The sequence below is a fragment of the Daphnia pulex genome, chromosome 10 (assembly GCF_021134715.1).
Source record: "Daphnia pulex isolate KAP4 chromosome 10, ASM2113471v1".
Taxonomy (NCBI): Eukaryota; Metazoa; Arthropoda; class Branchiopoda; order Diplostraca; family Daphniidae; genus Daphnia; species Daphnia pulex.
In genome coordinates, this window is record NC_060026.1 from 7,150,792 (window position 1) to 7,170,875 (window position 20,084).

The following is a 20,084-nucleotide window of genomic DNA, read 5'->3' on the forward strand; positions in this document are numbered from 1 at the left end:
TAGAATATAGAATATCGAAATTTCTCAACACATACACATGTTATGTAAACATTCACTGAAGCGTGGATGCTGCCCGTCTATTGTATAAAATGTTTATGGTTCTGAACGATCATCGACAGGTGCGTTGGGTTTGACGACTAATGCGTTTTTCATCTCACCCAAAACATGTTACTTTTAACCAAGAACAAAACTGAAAACTCTTTTTCGCGAAAAATCCTCACGACCTATAAAAAAAAAAGGAATCAAAAACCTTAATTCTAATTTTATATTGAGTAATTTATAATTTTTTTTTTCTAATACGAAGCTTCTCTTATTGGGTTGCAGACAAGAGAATATTAGCAGATATTAGTCTGTGTAAGAAAAACAAATTTACATAGAATTCCCCTCTTTTTCGCTTCTTCTGGATAGTGTCATCTCTGGATCCCAGACGGCGTTGTAAATTCACTTTCAAAAGCAGCACTAGATAGAGCTTTTTGACAATTGTAGTCGTCTGCTTTTCGTGGTTTGTCATTCATCCACATGTCTTTTTCTTCTTCGTGTTTTCAGTAAAATTACTTGAAGTAAAAGTTATTACAGATTTTTAAAGTATTTTCAAGTGAAAAAGGAAGGAAGAATGGAGGACCATGTTGATGAAGACAAGAAAAAGGCTCACCGGGAACGCCGTGCTGGTAAACTATTTTGCAGCACACAGTATTTGAAGACTATAGCATTTAACGATGGTTGAAAAATTATTAGGGCGCAAAGCGGACAAGAAAAATTCAAGGATCCACACATCCAAGAAATGGATGAGAAAAGCTTTTGCTATCCAGTCATTAGCCAAGGCTCGGAAACATTTTCACAGGTAAATCGGTTTGGTTCAGCCCAGATCAATCGAATCTTGCATGAAATGTCTTTCATAGCTGACAAAAATTTATTTCCCACGTTGGTTAGCAATTTCTTATTCTTTTCTTTTTTTTTCAGAGCACGTAAATGAAAAAAGCATCATATTCCATTAGTAGACAGGACTCCATTAGAACCCCCACCGATCATGGTAGCCATTGTTGGCCCACCCAAAGTTGGAAAAACCACTCTACTCCAAGCTCTAATAAAAAACTTTACACGACAGAATATCACATCCATACAGGGGCCCGTAAATGCGTTATCCGTTAATTTTTTACAATATTGAATCTAAAACTTATTATTTTTCTTGAAAAATCTAGGTAAAAAACGAAGGGTGACTTTTATGGAATGCAATAACGACATCAACTCAATGATAGACATCGCGAAAGTGGCTGACCTTGTTCTGCTTTTGACTGATGCTTCGTTTGGCTTTGAAATGGAAATTTTTGAATTTCTTAACATCTGTCAGGTAAGATTTACTGAAGCATACTCCTTGTGTTCAAAATTTATGATCTCGAACGATTACCAGGTGCATGGATTCCCCCGAGTAATGGGCGTTCTGACTCATCTGGACATGTTCAAGAATAACAAACAACTGAAAAAAACTAAAAAAGTTTTGAAGCACAGATTTTGAACAGAAGTTTACCAGTGAGCGAAATTGTTTTGCCTTTCTGGTCAACTCCACGGAACCTACCCTACAAACGAGATCAAGAACCTCGGCCGCTTTATCTCGGTCATGAAATTCCTACCTCTGTTGTGGAGATCGACTCATCCTTACGTCTTGGTGGACCGATTGGAAGACATGACACCTCCCAGTCGATTACACGAGAATCCCAAATGCAATCGGGACATCTGCCTTTACGGTTTCGTGCGTGGTGTCCACTTGAGAAATCACTGCCCCATCCACATCCCAGGCTGTGGTGATTTCCGCCTTAAAGATGTTTCTTTTCTTCCCGATCCTTGCCCTTTACCGGATAAATTGAAAAAACGTTCGCTGGTCGAAAAGGAGAAGCTGATCTATGCCCCCATGTCTGGGGTGGGCGGTATCATCTACGACAAGGATTCCATCTACATTGAGCTTGACGGCAGTCACTCGCACTCCAAACAGGATGGCCCTACAAATCCTAAATCAGAGATGATCTCGTCGCTGATGAAGTTGCAAAGGACGCTGGATGTACAGATGTCTGAATCAAAAGTAGAAGGACCTACTCTGACTCGGGCGGAAATTTTGGCTGCCCGATTTTGGCTGCCCGATTCACATTAAGAAACCCGTTCGGCTGCCCAGCTGACACCAAGGCCGTCATTGAATGCTCGTCTGACTCGGACTGTTCCGGCCGGGCCAAGTGCTGCTCCAACGGATGCAGTTCCACCTGCACCTCCCCCGAAGGTCCGTTTAATTGGAAATTATTTAAAGTTAATCGAATTAAATTTAATCCAATTAAATGGAATTTTTTTTAAATTAACGAAACAGAAAACAGTTCCGGCCCGTTGATGATGTCCATCTCTCTGCCCGTCTGCACCCTGAAGGGCGACTATGCCCGGGAGCAGAGCCAGGGCGAGTTCAGCTGGTGCGTGGACACGACCGGCCAGCCCATCGACGACTCCTTCACCCGCGGATCGGTCCGCTGCTCGCCCAACGGGACCGTCCTGGAGCAACGGACCCTGGGTCCCATCTGCCCCGACCCGAGCGTCCAGCCAACCGCCTACCGGGACGAGTGCCTCCACGTCCGCTGCCCGTTCATCCCGGACGCCATCTGCGTGGCCGATCCTTGCGACGACTGCAAGGTGGCCTTCATCGACGAACAGGGCCAGCGGCTTGAGTGCACCGATCGCTGCAGCTAGCCGGCCGAGACGGGCCACTGTTGGGCCCTTTTCCCCCGCTACTGTTACAACGTTTCTTCCCGATCCTGGGAGGAATTCATTTCCGGCGGATGCGAAGGCAACGAAAATAATTTCGAATCCGTCCAGGAGTGCAGCCAACACTGCGAGAAACCAGGTAGAAAATTCAATTGACTTTAATTCATTTGACTTTATTCATTTAACTTAATTCACAAATTTTTTTGTTTCATTAAAAATTTTTGTTTTATTATTTTTAATAGTGAACGTGTGTGAATTGCCCAAGGAGCCGGGCATGTGCCGGGCGAATTTCCCTCGCTGGGCTTACAATCCGTAGACTCAGCTGTGCGAGAAATTCTCGTTCGGCGGATGCGGAGGCAGCGCCAACAACTTTCAAAGTTACCAGCAGTGCGCCAGCCGCTGCCCGGACTTGGTCCTCTGCCCGCAGCAGTCGCCGATGCAGGGCGAGATCAAGTCGTGTAGCCGTAACGAGGCCTGCGCCGGACAGACGTGCGCCAACCACCCGGAAGCTGCTTGTTCCGTCGATCCTGCACCTGTCAGGCCGTCTTTGTCGGCGCAGACGGACAGGCCGTCAAGTGCCTGGGTCAAGTCGAGCCGGCCGTCCTCCAAGCCGAGCCCCGCCACGCCTTCCACGACGTCCAGCCGGAAGTCAAAGAGTCGACGACAACAACAACCACGACAACAACTACCACCACCAGCCCAACAACCACCACAACAACAACGACGAAAGCCCCAACAACAACGTTGGGTTAATGTTGATTAACGCTTTATAATCATCCATTGGCGAGAAATGAATTTTCAATTTGATTAATAAAACCTTGTCACATTTCTCCGGCATTTCTTATTTCACACCTGCGTTAGCGAAGCATTTTCTAGATGAGGTAGTTTATATTATTACAATCCCTTCGATTCGAAATGTAGTCGTTCAATTATAACTTGAACCTTTAGCGTGAGATCATGCCTGTTGATAAGATCCAAAATTTGGACGACGCGCTCTCCAACTGCGCTCTCTAATTGGTTGTTGCTGCACGAGTGAATCCTCCATGGGCGTTGTCCATGCGCGTGTCGTAGACGATTTTCAGGAGATTAGGAAAGTCCAAATTTCGGAAAATGGCAATGCAATTTGGATTCACATCTTTTCCAAATTCCAGCAGAAACCGAATGATGCCTAGAAAACAACCCAAAAGCCCAGTACGGTGGATCTACAACCCAATCAAAAAATGTAGGACAATGGGAAAAATCCCGCCCCGGACGATTCAAAAAATACCCCCCCCGCACCATCATCAGTGGCCCAGTAAAGACTGAAGAAGAACTCGTCGTCATTTCCAGTCCCATTGAGGAAAAATCTCTCCCTGGCAACAGACTTTTACTCACCAATATCCAAGGTGGCGATTATGGGCGGATTGTTGGTAGCGGGGGATCAAACATCTATCGCATTGAAACAGAATACGAAATCGTCGTGAGTACAAGAGGATAAACGAAATCAAAGTTTGAAGGACTTGTTCGATTTGTGCTCCCGCGACATTCCGCAGAATAGTGAACAATACCTAAATACAGCTATTGCCCTTTTGAGTATGTATTTTCACTGATAGGTGGCGCTAGTAGACACCGAATTCACATACTTGAGACTTCAAATTTCAGCGATAGACTTCTACTTTAGCCGTTTAGCGTTCAACATTGAAAATTTTATTTTTAAATTTAAGACTTAAACACATTAAAAGTTAATAGAAAGATAAGAGAATTGAATGTAATTAAGCATTTACTTTAATATTTAAATAAGTATTTTTTAAAATTTAAGCTTCCAATTTTAAGGAAACAGATTGTCCCCACGGCATGCCATAATATAGGGACGCCCTAATTTACATCTAAATGTGTTTTGTTTTCTTTATTATTGCAACAGATAAATGAGGAATTGAAAAAAGGTAGTTAAATGACCTATTTCGATTTTCGATAAAAGACGTAGGCCTACGGTTCTTTAGTTACTAAATACTAATCGCCACCGCTAGTTGCAAATTCGGTTCGATTGGAAAAAATAGTCTGCTAGATATTTCTTGTGTTTAACATTCATTCCTTCCTCTTCAACAATTTCTGTGGTTTCGCATTAAACTTTTAAGTTACTGAGGTGTTTTCTAATCAATGCCATGAATCAGGAAGTAGAATCTCACATTCAAAAGAATTGTCCCTGGACAAAGCTTCCTCAAAATGTGAAACAAGTAAGAATATATGAAACAATATGAGACAGTGTTTTGACAGGTAGTGACATGTTTTGTCTCAGTTATTAGGTGGATCATATAAAGAGTATGATAAATGTGTGGTTGCACATAGCATTAAAAATCAGCTTCGTTATAAAGGCAACTTAGGTAACATAATTGTATTATTTTATTAAATACTAATCTTAATGAGAATCATTTTCCAGTGCGCCATGTAAGAAAGGATGAAGAGAGATATTATGAGGAACTGCTTGAATACAGTAGGGTGCATCTTGTTTTGTACCCATACCATTTATCTGATGTTATGGTAAGAGGGCTGAGAGTCACTCCATTTCAGTACTATGTTTCTATGGTTGAAGCTATTATGTTACAAGAAAGAAGCTATGATGCACTTCCAAATTTTACAGCAGCAGACTGTAAGTAAAGAAAACATAAAACATTTCAAATGTATCCAATATACTCATATGATTCAATATACTTTTTATGTCATTTATTGATAGGTCTAAGGCTTCTTGGAATAGGAAGAAACCAATATATTGATTTGATGAACCAGAGTCGTTCTGGGAGGAAGTTATTCAGAAAAAGGAATGCCAGAGAATTTCTCCCAACAAAACCTGTACAAAAAATGGTGATAGAGCCTTGGTGGTTGTAAGTTTTTTTGTTTTCTAGGTTAATTTGTTAATTTGATTCCTGTTTTAACATTGTTTATTTTTAATTGTGTAGGGTTCACACAGGTTCCATAACTGAGGATGATATAAAGGTCTAAACTTTTCTTGTAGTTTGACAATGAAACACTTTATAGATTTTAAAATGTGTTCGCAGATTGCAACTGAAGGCGACAAGTGCTTAATAGATTGTATAATTGACAATGGTCCACGCAAAGCAGGAACTTTGAATTACAATGATTTGCACAACCTTTATGGGTAATTCTTATTTATTGCAACATAATTGGGCAAGCTCTTATGATGTTTAATGTTCATGAGTAAAAATTTATTAATTATTTAGCAAGGGTTTGGTGTACCTTGAAGTGCCTATTGATGCCAGTGATCATATTTCAGTCCCACCACTGGAGGGTTTTGTTATGAATCGTGTACTTGGGGACTATTTTGAAACTTTGCTGTATAAAATATTTGTCTCCGTGGATGAAAAGACGAGTGTTGGAGAGGTACTGTATCTTTGTTCTAAAGAATAATTTATTTTTCCTATTTATTAAGACAAACGGTTTTAGTTGGCCAATGTCCTACAAATTGGCGTAGATCAAGTGAAAAATGCCGTTTCACTTTACTGCCGCTTGGGATTTGCTCGTAAGAAAAATGCTGAATTGGAACCCGGTACACTTCATCCATCATGGAAAAATGTTCTTAACACATCTCCCAACCGGACATCATCTGTTAGTTCAGTACAATCTGATGAAGATCCTCTCTTGGCCGAGCTCGCTGCCGCTTTAGCTGAACTCGGCACACCTTTACCGGTGGAGAAGGAAGGTAACAATTTCTTCTTTTTATTTTATTTATGTTTTTTATTCGTATTTATTAATAATAATAAATATTATTTTTTATTATATTTTATTATATTTTATTATATTTTATTATATTTTATTATATTTTATTATTTTTATCATTTTTATTTAGTCCATCGTCCCGTTGGCCCAGCTGCGGATGAGATAGACAAAGAGCTAGGTGCAGAACAGAAAAGAATCGCTTTTTTGTTTGACTCAACACTGACAGCATTTCTGATGATGGGAAACTTATCTCCGGTACAGCCTACAACTCGTATACTTTAGATGGTTAAATGGCATCACAACTTTTTTTGTTTGACAGGGTCTTAAAAGTCATGCTGTCACCATGTTTGAAGTCGGCAAGCTGTCCGATGAATCCCTAGACAGTTTATTGATAGAACTTGATCGAATCTGTACTGACGACAGTGAAGGAGAAGCTCAGCGGTACTTTGAGCACGCGTTAACCCTGCGCTCGACCGTCCAGTTTTTGAGGAAGGCCCGTCCGGTTTTGGAGAATGATACAAGCAGTGGGACTAGTACTTGGAGCGGGGGCCTGGATCTCATTCGTGTTGAAAGCTTACAATCACTTGACGCCGAGATCTATAGCCGATTGATGCACAAGAACTATCATCTTCTGGTTGCAATGGCTCCTCTAAGCCTTGAAGTTCGTTCTGGCTCTGTTGACGGCCTCCCGCCATTTTGGGGTCCACCTTCTCCCGAATTCACATCGCCTTGGTTTAAACTCTTTTTGTATCAACTAACTCAACAAGGACCGCCGACTTTGTTACTAGCCAAAGGCACACGTCTTCGTCGTTTGCCGAACGTTTTTCATCGATTTGATCGAATACTTTTAACTCCATGGGGTAATTTTTAAACTTTATCAACAGAGAATAAGTCGCTTTCCTAACCACAAATTATTGGATCATACAGGCCACGATTCTGGACTGGTTCCAGCTTCAAATGCTTTAGTGGTATTAAACGAAGCGCTGACCCATTCGGCTCTCATGATACAAGGTTATGGTGCTCAACGTCAACAGGAAAAATTGCACATACCGTTCCCTTTTTTAAACCAAACGGAAGGGAAATCTACACAAGAGGATGTTTGGATGAGTCACCCTACTGTTAAACGGGTTCGCCAAGAGTTGAATTTGCAGAATAGTTGTGGTTTTATAACCATGATCAATCTTGGGTTGGATAAACCATCCGATATCACCGATGTATCCGACCACAGAAGCAGGAGTTCAACGTTTTCGTCCTCACCCATTAATGGCATTAAAGGTATACAAATTAATCATTCACAAATCTTTTTTCTCTGTCGATAAACAAGCTTCGTATCTCCAGATTCTTCGTGCGCTGAAATATTGCGCGAGGAGTTGGACAGTATGGTGGACGAAGTTAGTGAACCGTTGAATCTTCGTGCCAAAGTCCATTTGGAAAAATGGAACGAAGCTGACTGGACCATTTTGAATGTTGATTTTGGCATTCCATTATTCGATTCGCAATTAAATAGTGAGGTTTGTGATCGAATTACCAGCCAAAAATTGTGGCAACGAGAAACTCTAGACTCTCTTATGAAAGTGCAAAAAGCCCTGTCCGAAAGTTTAATGGAGTTCATTCGGCACAACGTAGACATTTCGGTCGAAGGGAAACTAGTAGCGTCGGATATCGTTTTACCCACAAAAAACCTCTTCTTCCATGATGGCAAATTAAATTCATGGGAAGGGAATATCAACTGATAACTGTATTCTTAAAAAAAATGTTATTGTTGTTAACTGAAACAAAACATAACCAACTTATATAATGTGATCCACACATTCCCTGCATATGCAAAACTTATTAAGTGTAATTGCCTTGAGGCTCTGGTGTCAATTTATGGTTATCTTACAGTCTTATTAAATATTACATTACAGAAGATTTTTTTTCGTTAGCCCCAATTGAAACCGTCATTGTGAATCACGAGTCAAGAGATCTTTAGAAATTGTTCGTCAAAATAAACGGTTATTTCATGCTAATTAATTTCTACTAATTGTAATTTTTTTACCAGTGTAGTTGAAAATTGACTTATCGCTATGTGATTGCTCACACTAAAGATTGTGCAAATAATTATTTCACCAATCATCCTTCTGCCCAGTCAAGAAATATACAATGAAGTATTTCGTACATTTACCGCACTCAGTTTACTTTTATTCTCTTTAAACTACAGTTGACCATTGGTGCCATCGATTTTAACAAGTGCTCCTGCTAAAACAAGGTCGAAGGGAAAAACAGAAACAGCAAATAGCTAAACAAACAACGGTGATTTAGTGAACAGATATTGCCAACCTACCATTCAAAGTATTGAAGCAGAGCGGATTGACATCTTCGACGGAAGAGTTCACACTATTCGTCAATACTTGTCCCATTTCACAAACACACAGGTGTGATTATTAACAATAATAAAAATGGAATTAAAAATTCATACTGAAACACAGTCATGGAGTTGATTCGCCGTTTAAATCCAAGTACTTGGGTGATTTCGGGTCAATAGCTATACGACAGAGGCTACTACAGAACACAATGATGTACGAGATAACATAACAACTGATTGAGAACTGGAAGAAGAAAAATTATGCTTAAAGAAGCACACACAATTCTACATTCCAATTACTTTTTTTTTTATTAAGGATAGCGGTAGTTTCTTTGTTCAGATTATCTGAACTCGAAAACCTTTCCATGATAAAGAGCACTCATACCTAAGGGAATCCTTAAAAAATTGAACCTATGCTTCCTTGATCCTTGCTTTTAGCTTTAGTATCTTCTACTGGTTCCTCGGCGACTGGTTTCTTATCGATGTAAGATTGAATCAATTCAGCCACCGCAGTGTGATTGAAACGTACTGCTTCATCTTTCGGCGTTTGTCCCCATCTGAAATAGCAGATTTGATTTGATTTTTTTATTTCTTCTGCCGCTTTTACTAAATTAAAATTTAATATCCAAAGTACCTGTCGGCCGGACTGGGAGGCACTGCGCAGTATTTCAAAAGGAAATCTACGCAATCCAAGTGTCCTTCTGCGGCAGCTAAATGCAAAGCTGTACGATTGTCGTAGTCGGTTTGCGTCATATCGACACCGGAGAGTTTATAGCGCCTCATAGCCGTAACGTCGCCAGCTGCTGCTGAAAATAACAAGCTAACGATATTGAGACCTTTAGTCTCATATTTGTGTCGGCGAGGATCTTGCTTGTTCACTGCATGTTTCAAGTTGTCGTAGCGATGGAAATTGAACATGCTGACCAATTCCTAATTAATTGAGAAAAAGCTGCTGTTAGTATCCACAAGTAATTTTGTTTTTTCAATGAGTTTTATTAAAGAAACTTACTTTACAAAATTCTATGCCTCTAACTGAATTTCCAGACTGATCCAATGGAGGTGACCAGAGAGCAATGCCCAGCACGTTTGGAATCACAACCAGGAGCCCACCACATACCCCAGATTTAGCAGGAAGGCCAACCTTGCAAAAATATTAGGATCAAGTATACTCTCTAAATAATAAAATTAATATTTAAATTATTTATTTGACTTACGGTGAATGCAAATTGCCCAGAGTAGTCGTACATTCCACAAGAGTGCTTTAATTAAAAGACAGCAAATTTTATTATTTCAAATCATAACACAAACAATTGATAAAATAATTACCATAAGGGATAAGACGTCTCGAACCGAGTCTGGTTTCAAAACTTGATCTCCCGTAGTAGGACAGATACCTCCATTAGCCAATGTGGCTGCAATTACGGACATGCTTTCGCAATCCACCTCCATGGAACAACACTATGGAAAACAAAAAATTTCAATTAAAATTTTGTAAAATTGAAATGGTCTAAAAAAAGAAAGCGGACCTGGAAATAAAAATCAAGACATTCGCGGAGATTGATTTTCTCTGGGAAACATTTATTTTCGCGCATGTAGAAGGCCAACGCGTAGTTGCGGTCTGCGTTTTCCCGTTCTGATAGGAAAACGGCGTTGTTAAATCCAACGAACTCCCCGCCAGACATCCGCTGTGAAAGAAAATAATACCAAATTGATTCGATTACATTCAGGAAATGATAATTTTCAGTCTTTCTAACGTATATGGTAACAATATACGAAGCCTGATGCGTAGTTAGAAGCATGCTGTTAGTTCATAGGAGCGTCGCCATACATCTATATAGAAGCCACCTAAGCCAACCCTTAATAAGCCTCCTCATTTGAAAAAAATTAAGAAGTTATACGTGTAGGGAGAAAACACAATTCTTCATCTAACCCTTCACCTCATGCTCGGCAGTGCTAGCCAACTGATTTGATTGTTTTGTTTTTTTGTTTTTTAATTTTTTTTAATGGCAATCATGCGCAATTACCTTTAAGAAACTTCTGACAAATTCAAATTTATCCGAAAGTGCCATCTCTCGACGAATTAAAGTCAGCATAAAACTGCTCGTTAACAGTGCTCCCGCGTTTACCAGAGGATTATGTGGCCTTTCTATAGAACAGCAACGTATTGAAATAATAATCTACGTTGCAAATGCAAATTAGAAGAAAACCGAATGCGAAATACACGCAGAAACAAGGCAACAGAAGTAAATAAGTGACGCAAAATACTGTAATTTAAGAAATGTAGATGGCTTAGTTACGCCCTTATTCGATTCATTAGTAGTAGATGTATAATGTAACGATTCTAACGAATCTAATGAAAAAAAAAGAAGCTATGAACAAAGGCACAAGACGACCATCGACAAACATGTCATGCAAACGAAATCATCTCTCATACGGTGCGAATACAGCGAAGACGTACAGCACGAAAAAAGAGCACAGGGGAAACATTCGTTTGCATTTTTAAAAAAAAGGGGGAGGGGGACTGACCTTGAAGTAATTCATGACCCAATCGAATTTTTCGGCCAATGACATGTCTACCTCGCTTAGATTAAGCAGTAGACTAAGAACGAGAATAGCTCCTGCGTTTACCATCGGATTGTGTGGTTTCTCTATGGAATCACAGAAATTCTAAACATTATGGTCTGGCTCAATTGTTTTTTTAAAGATACAAGTTACAGCAATTCGACGTTATATCAACAACAAATGTGGATTTCGGAAGCATAACACTCGAAATGTCTTTAAAAAAGCAAAACATCACATTATCGGGGGCGGAGCGAGGGGCTAATGTATAAGTATATAGCTGCATTGATTGGTTAATTAGTGTAAAGCAGATTCTATCATGCAGAGATGGTAATTACCAAGAGGCCACCCTATGTATTTTAAGCCTTTTCCCCAACTTTTAAACTAAAACAAAATCTTCGCAAATGGTTTACCGGTAGCCTAATGGATTTTTTTAATTAACTTAAACAAGAAAAAAAATCTGCCCATTGGAAGAAAATAATAACCTAGATAACCTAGATAAAACTAAATGGTCGTTGGTGCATATAAATTAATTTCGGGGGTTAGTGGACGTGGCAGGTTGCACGCTGCCTACAAGTTACCGCTAGATTTTAGGGCACTTTTGAGAAGTAACCGTCTCAAAAAGCTTACCTTCTTATCTTTTCAAGGTTTTAGCTTTTAGCATTACCTAATCATAGTAGAATTCATCTTGGATGGATCCTGTCTGGGAAAGGAAAAGGGGTGAGAGCGGAGGAATCGATAGGAGAACAAATAAAACAAGTTCTGTGAGCTGCCATGCCCGAAATTCAGAACCCCATGGAGCAAAAGTGCACGGCAAATACATTGAGTGCTGTTGAACGAAGACGGTGAAAAAGGATTATATCGGTTCACTTGAACAGTAGTCTATACATCCGTAGAATATAGCCATACAAGTTATAAATGCTGGTGCAGAACAAAATCAGTTTCGTTTTTAACTCCACAAGGTAAAGACTGTGCATTTAGGCAACTAATAACGTGCAAAAATCCGATATTTTATTTTTTATTTTTTGTAATTATGGGTGAAATAAAGATGTATTAGTGTACACCCTTCAGTAACCATTAAATGGTCAATTGCTTTTTTAAAACGGTGCGTGATGTTCCAGTTTGTTTGAAGTGTATGAAATCACAATTTTACAATCGAACTCAGCTACTGCTATTTTAATTTTGGAATTTGTTTTCTAAATTACGGACGATTTCCCTAGCATTTTGTTTGCATTAATAGATTGTATAAGTATCCATTGAATGCCCTTTTAAATAATGAGGCCACTTCTCTATTATTTGAACAAGAGAGATGCTTCAAAAGAGGAAGCTACCGTATTTGACTTTCAATTGATTTTTTTTTCTTGCTTATCTTATCGATGGATGATTGACATATGAAGAAAAGGGCTGTGATAAAAACACGGTACCGTAGTGTACACATCAATCTTCCGTGATCTCCACGCTTTCACGAGCTTCGATTCACGATTGATTTAATAATAAGCTTGATGCATACAAAGTTGCACTACTTCTAAATTTAACTTTTCCGGTGCGATAATTTTTTTGCGAAATTCAAACGATACTTGCGCAATAAAGTAGGCCTACGCTTAAAGTGTCACTGTGATGATCATCTTAATAAAGTACTTATTTTTCACTATCTATGATTAATAATTTAAAAAAAAATCATTCATTGAATATGGGCTTACTGTTATGATCGAGGATAAGTTCGTTGAACATTCTGCCACTGGGTTCCTGCCCAACGTAACGGTGAACGACCTCCGACCCCAATTCATTTAAGGCGATGGCGTAGGTTAGCGGTTTACTATAAATTTTATAAACATGAAGAAGAGAAGAAAAACAAGAAAAATTCAAAATTCAATCTGAAATTATAGCTCTAGTGACTATGAAATTGATTAAAATCACTATTCGAGCATTTAGATAACATCACCAAATCGAGGGAAAAAATTAAAACAGTGAAGTATACCTGCAAGATTGGATGGTAAAAGGTATTTTGACATCACCGATAGAAAATCTCTGGCCATCAATTGTACAAAGACTAACACCCCAATACTAAAACCGAAAAAAGGTTTGCATTAAGCATAATTGCATTAAAAGTCGCAGTTTAAATTTTCTTTTACGTTGGGACTCATTCGTTCTAGTTGCGGGATGTACGCCGCTACCTGAAAAGTTGTACAAATTGAATGTTTACATGAAATCTTTTTAAAAACAGAGTTCGTACTGGTCCACATCATACCTTTCCTGTGTCTATTGCTTTACAATTGAAATAAAACTTTTCGATTTTATCTGTGAATTCCTCGAACTCTGGAATGACAAATTGACGACGAAAAGCTCGGGAAATCAGCACGATGTTCTCGTTGATGGATCTAACAAAATAAAAAAAAATTTCGAAGCTATTCAACGTGTTGACGATTCGATTTAATGAAAATATGTTAGGATAATTACGCTTTGAATTGTTCACGATTCAGTTTGAGATTTTCAAGGTTTCCAGGGCCATCTCTGCCTAAATCTTGTTGAATCTTGTTTAGATTTTGAATGAGCTCGCTCAGCCGAGGATCGGTGCTTCGTAACCCGGTTGCCCATAGCGCCTAAATCAATAACAGCAAATCAAAAATCAAACATAATGAATAATGATTGACTTTTGCTAAAAAAAAAAATAACATTTTGGCAACTGCTACGGCCGGAAACATAAAGGGCATAAGCGCGATCGATATAATGCGCGCACACTGCACAACACATCTGCAAGAAGGAAAGACAAATCTGCGGGGGAGTTTTCTTACCGCGAGAAAATCTCCGACGACCAAGTGATCGGCATCGTTGTGTTTGAAGATATCGTAGAGAAGATCTTCGACGCTGATGGATGAGTCCTTCTCCCTGCGCAAAACAAAACAGTTCATACAAATAATTAATCAAAGCAATTTGGTGTAATTAGTAGCTTCATAAAAAATATACAGCAGGATTATTAAAAACAAATTGTCCTCATGGGCAATCAAAAATACTAAGAGAACGGAGCGGATCACGTGGGAGAAGGCGTGGGTAGTCATCTAGAATTTGGACGCGCGCTAAAGATCTACATTATACAAAGTAGTAAGAAGGGAAAACGGCGGTGACGTCTGGAGCGATCAATACGCCCTGAAAGAGATTCGATGACACAGCAGCTGCTTGATTCAACCCTTTGGGCGCACTAAATCCGCGAGGGCAGTGCGCTGTGTACGTTCTCTCTTTAATTGAAGGTGAGTATATGTCTAATTACTATACCCGTAGTCGAGGAAGCTCATGTTGTACCACGAAGAATTCTGTCTATTGAGCGGCTTCTTTTCGTTCTTCATTTTCTCTTTGTCGGCCATTTTTTCTTAAAAATTGGGAATCTCGGGAGATGGTAACAGAGTAGAACAAGTCACGCGATAAGTCGACGCCGAACTGGAACATCTAACGTTGGAGGCATCGCCACACTGGAGCATTATTATTGTGTCAGTCATGCGCACTCGGCGTCTGATGTCGAGCACACGCGTGATAGCTACTGTTGTCTCTCCGGCGGCGATATAGAGCCAAAAGGAGATATAATAGTAGTACCGGCTGATATTTTTCTTGATAACCTCCTCGCGTCAGTTCGTCGGGATGAGTAAGCCCAAAATACTATTGTACTTGGGCGCATTCGTTTCTCTCTATATTTGGGATTCCTTTATCTTCTTTTAAGCTTAAGCCGTCTCGTTTGGGCACAGATTCGATCGATATTTTTCTTTCAACGACAGAATAAACGACAAGCCTATTCTTCCTCCGTACAGCTGCTACACTAAATAGACTATAGAGCGACAGGGCAAAATGGATAGATTGATGATGTTCTGCTGCTGTCCCAATATTTGTTGGAAATGGCGATTTTTATTCCATCATGATTAGATGACATTTGAGGAATAAAATGGTATTGATTCATTATTAAACGACTACGGATAAAGAATTCATATTAAAAAATTAGTTCAAATAAAATTCTAACGAAAAAATATCATGAAATTTAAATTATTCGAAAATTGGACGGATAGAACGAGATAAGGTAAGAGATGAAAGACAATCCGGAATTGACAGCATTCATTTTGAAGTTGCGTCGTCATGACAGTGTCATGACAGGAATCTAGAATATCTCATTTTACACTGGCTCCCTACCTGAATACTAATGTGACGTGATTATTCCTTGCGCATAACCCATTTACGGTGGAGTCAACAACTAATAAGATATTCCGTTGACCCGACGAGAGGATGTGAGTGATTTAATCATTGATACTTGTTACCGAATCTCTCGATTTAAGCTATAATACTTATCTCTAATAGAAAACTATGAGATTTGCCAACAAAATAGGGAAAAGTCAAGTGTTAACTCGCATACCCAGTAGTGGTGGATCCAAATTCCTCGATGGGGCTAAAGATCCCCGCCTTGGTTTTGTGAAGTCCCTAATAAAAAGGATTCAATTAAAACAAAATAATTATAGAATAATTTAAAAATTTAAAGGTTTGAATTTGTGACTAGTCGGAAAATCGTGGTTACATTTCCTGTCACAAGATGGACGCAACCTTAGTTACCACATCATTCAGATAACAGAGCCGCTGTATATAATTCTGGTACATGCCGGCTATAACGATTATGAAATTTACATGCCGGTAGTGTCAATAGTTGGAGACGAGATAGTTACCGAGGAAGTGTGCAACACTTGTTGTCTGATGTAATTGGGTTGCTGACGATTATCCCTCGCTGACGGCGAATACCATTTCTTCTGAATGAACAGGCAGCATGTGACACGTTCAGCGTTATTATTCACCAAAGAAAGAATCGAGCGAACACGAAGGAATCCTAGGCCGAAAGACATAGCAATCTGCGAGTTACAATAGGGTCTTGTTTATTCCTTCGCCGTCACTAATCAAACGACGTGGTGCTGGTAGTAGAACAGGGAAATCGACGACACAAAAAGGGAAAACTGAATAAGGTGAATCGATGGGATAACCAAGGCAACGCGATGCACACCTCACTCCAAACAAAATAACCGGATGCCAAATTCACAAAAATACACTCTCTCGAAACTTTACCCAACGCCGATTTCAAGGCACACACGGTGTATATAAATAATAATAAATTTCGGTCGGTGAATGTCGAGGAACAAATCAAATACTCGACTGGACGGTAACGAAGGAAGTCCGGATCTGGCGAGATCGGGGATCTAGCGGGATCGAGAGGAGACGAACTGAAGTTTATTTTAAACCGAGAGCTCGACTTTTTCCCTTCTCTCAGCTGATGGCTAGGAGAGCCGGCGTGATTCTCTAAGGGAGGGAGGAAAAAAAAAGGAAAAAGGTGCCTGGTTATGATCACGTGACACAAACGATCTGACGTCACAAACTATGCCGACAGTAGTCGACAACGTGATTTTTCTATTCTCAGCAGAGCTGACCTTGGATTTCTCTTTTTCCTTCTTCGATCACGATCCTTTTCGGTCGGACCCAGTATCGGCAATTCTATTGGGCATTATCGTCACATAACTACAGACGCTCAGTAGACATTTCAGGAAACGAATCAGTAGATATTGCACCGACCACAAACCACCAGTCACCAGATAAATGCTGTTCAATCTACTTCCGTTTGGACTTGCACTTGCGTTAGAAACAGTCGCTCACGATAAAAAATAATAGTCAAGAATTGCAAACAAAATTCCAGTGTCGCTTTTCATCGTAGTTTTCACCGTTCGGGACTCTCTCGAAAGAACAAAAATAATATCGAATTCCATTTCCTGGCTACGTCACCGTGGATTGCGCAACTTCTTCTTAACTAGATGAATTGGAGAAAAGAAAACTCGACAAATGGAAAGACGAAAGAGTCGAATTTCTTGAAGCTAAATTTTTTCGACTGACTTTGATCACGTGACGTCTCTTCTTTCTTATCGAAACTGTATTATGAGGCCGAGCATTTGGCTTCGTGGGCGAGTTATGTTGCAAACTTGCAATGTTTGCTTATTTTCCAGTGGCTAAGACAGCTTGCATTATTTCAGTGTTACAAGCGGGAATGTCAGATTTGGGTTCAACCGTTCGGGAGCGTGATTCATCGTCGTAGACTCACGTGATGAAATTCTTATCGTTTCGCAGATCGGCCGCTAGGTATCACTACTTTGCAGCCACATTTTTTCAATTCACCAATGACTAAAGGGAGAATTTCTACTCAATTATCAAATAATCTACCATACCATCTAAATAATATAGAGAAACTGAAAATAAACGAATTGAAATTCTGTACTCCAAATTTATCTGATTTTGGTTCCTAACCAAAATTACAAATATTTGCCTTAATTTATTTTATCGGCTTTCATCGTCCGTCGATCCCGATTACGATTAGCGATGGCTGACGCTGACCATTTTGACACACCGGAAAACCCGAATAAGAAAAAAACAAACAGTATTAATGCGATAGAAATAAACGAGCTTCGTTTGGCAACAGATATTAACTTTCACACGGCATGCACGAATGTTGAGTATGTTCATTGATCACCAGTGAAGCATATTCCGAAGTATTATGACGTCGCCTTGGTTACCGTTCCTTAATAAAAAAAAAAGTCAAACAATCCCAATAACGCCGTGAGCCGCCAAAGGCCGACAATGGAGAACATTGCACGAGATTTAGAAGATCTATATACAGCCCGGCATAAAATGAACAAGTATATACTTCACGGCGAGTATCACGACGCATATCACCGTAGCTTGGGAATCGGCAAAGTGTTAAATGTAAATTTCCATGTGAAGCACTCGTAAGAGTATTTACCGCATATTGAATCATTTTCAACTGAATGTCGAGAACCACCGACGAGTCACTCCCCTCATCATTTAAATCCAATTTTTTTTTTTACAATTGAATTACGAACTCTACAGACTTAGATTTTTTTGTGTGTGATGAAAAGCCTCCTGAAAAGCAGTGCTCCTGGTTTTTTATTTTCGACAATACACCTACAGAATAATACGTAACCGAGACAAGGCAGCGCTGTCATAGCTCCCCAACTTTCTCATCTCTCTTTTTCTACTAAAATTTTGAATTGCTTCTCATAAAACTCATTTCGTGTATCAGTGGGTCGGTCGAACAGCAACGCGCCAAATTTTAAAAGATTTCGCTATGAAACGAATCGCTGCTGCGTCATATGAATGAATGACGTAGTATGGTTACACTCCCACTCAATGTTTAAAAAAAGACGCAACACTACTACGCCTTTCATTCATCTATAAATATCTAAAAGAAACGATCCTTATTATGATTGTTTCGTCAGCAATATTTTAAATCATGCGCCTGTACGTATATGTTACGTAACTGCTAAATAATTTACCAATTCACTCGAGCGTGGAATTACAGCGTAATGGTCTGCGGGAAAAAAAAGTATTAATCCGCGCTGTCCAAGGGATCGATTATTGATCATGTTGACGTCGTACGTGGCTTTATATATACCGTGATTAAGTGGGCGTGAAAGTTGTTTTTTCGTTATACACAAGCGTGCGTCCCGCCCGTCAATATAAATTTCGGTCTATCTATATAAATAATGCGAACTTCATCTCTTAGTGTCTCTCGTTTTCTTTATCAACCAAGACGCACCCTTCTCTCTATCCTATACAAAATGCCCAATATACTATATTTTTCTATCTACATAGACTATATACTATAGAGGATGATATATATTCCAACATCAAGAGGAAAAGAGTTGCCCTTTTCAAAATGTATATGCACTCCCAATAGGCGACACAATACTACTCTCTAACCTCTCTTTGGAAGACGGGAAAAAATGGGGAAAAATAAAGATACGACACCAAAAGAGAACCAAAAACAATAAAAAATAAAAGAGAATATGAAAAATAAGAGCGGCACAAAATGCTGCTGCTGCTGTGTCTGACCAGTACAGCAGTCACTGCTCCTGGCATTCGTCGGTCGAAAACTCCCAAGTCCGGAAGGAAGTATACAGCACAAAAGACACACAACTAGATAAAGATATATATACCAGATCTCGACGTCATTGCTGCTGTTGTGCTGCTAGACATAACTACCGCTGTCTCTTCTGGGAATAAGCCACCATATCTTGTCTCTTTCTTGTTTCTATTCGAAGCGAAGCCAGTGCTGCGCTCGGTGCTTATTATATGATCGTCTATGTTTATGAGCTTGTGTTGTTACCACTGCGAGCTACTAAATGGGTCTTCTTTGGCCAACGGTAATAGTTATCTTCGCAACGCCCTCATTCAATAATAAGTAATCGATTACAAAGTGTCGTTCATCATTTTGAAGAATTTCCGATCAAAACAAATAAAATAAAAGGATGAACACACACACAGATACAAATCTGGAGAGATATTGAATGAAACTCGTGATTTATTTGGCAGCAGTCCGTTCGATTTATTCTAGATACATCAGAGTGCCGCTCACCAGACCCCCCCGCTAACTCAATACAGAATGACGATATTCTTGTGTGTATAACTTTTCCCCGAATATGGCTGGAATAAAATTGATTTGTGTCATGCACTGCACAATCCATACTAGTATATACATGTACATGTCGGCAGTATAGAGAGCACGCGGGGGTGGTGTCAATCGAAAGCTTCAGGGAGACAGGGCCGGGATGCTGGTGGACTGGGCCGCCAGCTGTCGTCATATCCAATGTCTCCTTCACTCGAGATCTCTTTCTCCTTCTGGAATAAGGAGCTCGCAGGAGAGCACTATCTT

General features: G+C 39.7%; 2 protein-coding genes and 1 long non-coding RNA gene across 7 annotated transcripts; 2 read left to right on the plus strand and 1 right to left on the minus strand.

Moving 5' to 3' along the window:
* The first annotated feature begins 493 nt into the window (after positions 1-493).
* Positions 494-3,565, plus strand: LOC124205815. The gene is made up of 7 exons (XR_006879484.1): positions 494-668; positions 736-841; positions 961-1,129; positions 1,200-1,348; positions 1,409-2,266; positions 2,351-2,875; positions 2,979-3,565. It is a non-coding gene; the product is annotated as an uncharacterized LOC124205815 (long non-coding RNA).
* Positions 3,566-4,608: 1,043 nt separating this feature from the next.
* LOC124205812 (protein FAM91A1-like) lies at positions 4,609-8,456 on the plus strand. Its single transcript, XM_046603323.1, has 12 exons — positions 4,609-4,949; positions 5,012-5,096; positions 5,153-5,362; positions 5,447-5,594; positions 5,670-5,706; positions 5,769-5,869; positions 5,952-6,111; positions 6,175-6,430; positions 6,578-6,702; positions 6,767-7,307; positions 7,375-7,722; positions 7,786-8,456. Exons 1-12 carry the CDS (start codon positions 4,878-4,880, stop codon positions 8,178-8,180), a joined length of 2,478 nt encoding a protein of 825 aa, XP_046459279.1. The 5' UTR covers positions 4,609-4,877; the 3' UTR covers positions 8,181-8,456.
* Positions 8,457-8,602: 146 nt separating this feature from the next.
* On the minus strand, positions 8,603-17,290 carry LOC124205813 (glutaminase kidney isoform, mitochondrial-like). 5 transcript variants are annotated; one of them, XM_046603325.1, is made up of 16 exons: positions 16,795-17,290; positions 16,045-16,666; positions 15,741-15,805; positions 14,143-14,236; positions 13,808-13,950; positions 13,599-13,728; positions 13,483-13,524; positions 13,329-13,414; positions 13,051-13,166; positions 11,318-11,439; positions 10,318-10,476; positions 10,118-10,249; positions 10,006-10,050; positions 9,801-9,932; positions 9,426-9,721; positions 8,603-9,348 (listed from the first exon to the last, which is right to left on the minus strand). In XM_046603325.1, the coding sequence occupies exons 2-16, from the start codon at positions 16,216-16,218 to the stop codon at positions 9,189-9,191; spliced, it is 1,896 nt and encodes a 631-aa protein (XP_046459281.1). In that variant the 5' UTR covers positions 16,219-16,666; positions 16,795-17,290; the 3' UTR covers positions 8,603-9,188. The 5 variants fall into 5 exon arrangements, with proteins under 5 accessions (XP_046459281.1, XP_046459283.1, XP_046459282.1 ...); XM_046603327.1 differs by lacking the exon at positions 11,318-11,439 and adding an exon at positions 10,816-10,937 and having other exon boundaries at positions 16,795-17,243; XM_046603326.1 differs by lacking the exon at positions 11,318-11,439 and adding an exon at positions 10,816-10,937 and having other exon boundaries at positions 16,045-17,274.
* Positions 17,291-20,084: the final 2,794 nt, after the last annotated feature.

Excerpts from the sequence above, each read along its gene's own strand:
- LOC124205812 (XM_046603323.1), top strand. The coding sequence starts at position 4,878 with ATGAATCAGGAAGTAGAATCTCACATTCAAAAGAATTGTCCCTGGACA. Across the intron at positions 5,363-5,446 it reads AAATTTTACAGCAGCAGACT|GTCTAAGGCTTCTTGGAATA; the intron begins GTAAGTAAAGAA and ends ATTTATTGATAG. Across the intron at positions 6,112-6,174 it reads AAAAGACGAGTGTTGGAGAG|TTGGCCAATGTCCTACAAAT; the intron begins GTACTGTATCTT and ends AAACGGTTTTAG.
- LOC124205813 (XM_046603325.1), bottom strand. The coding sequence starts at position 16,218 with ATGTCTTTCGGCCTAGGATTCCTTCGTGTTCGCTCGATTCTTTCTTTG. Across the intron at positions 13,729-13,807 it reads AATCGTGAACAATTCAAAGC|ATCCATCAACGAGAACATCG; the intron begins GTAATTATCCTA and ends TTATTTTGTTAG. Across the intron at positions 10,477-11,317 it reads GGGTCATGAATTACTTCAAG|CGGATGTCTGGCGGGGAGTT; the intron begins GTCAGTCCCCCT and ends TTTCTTTCACAG.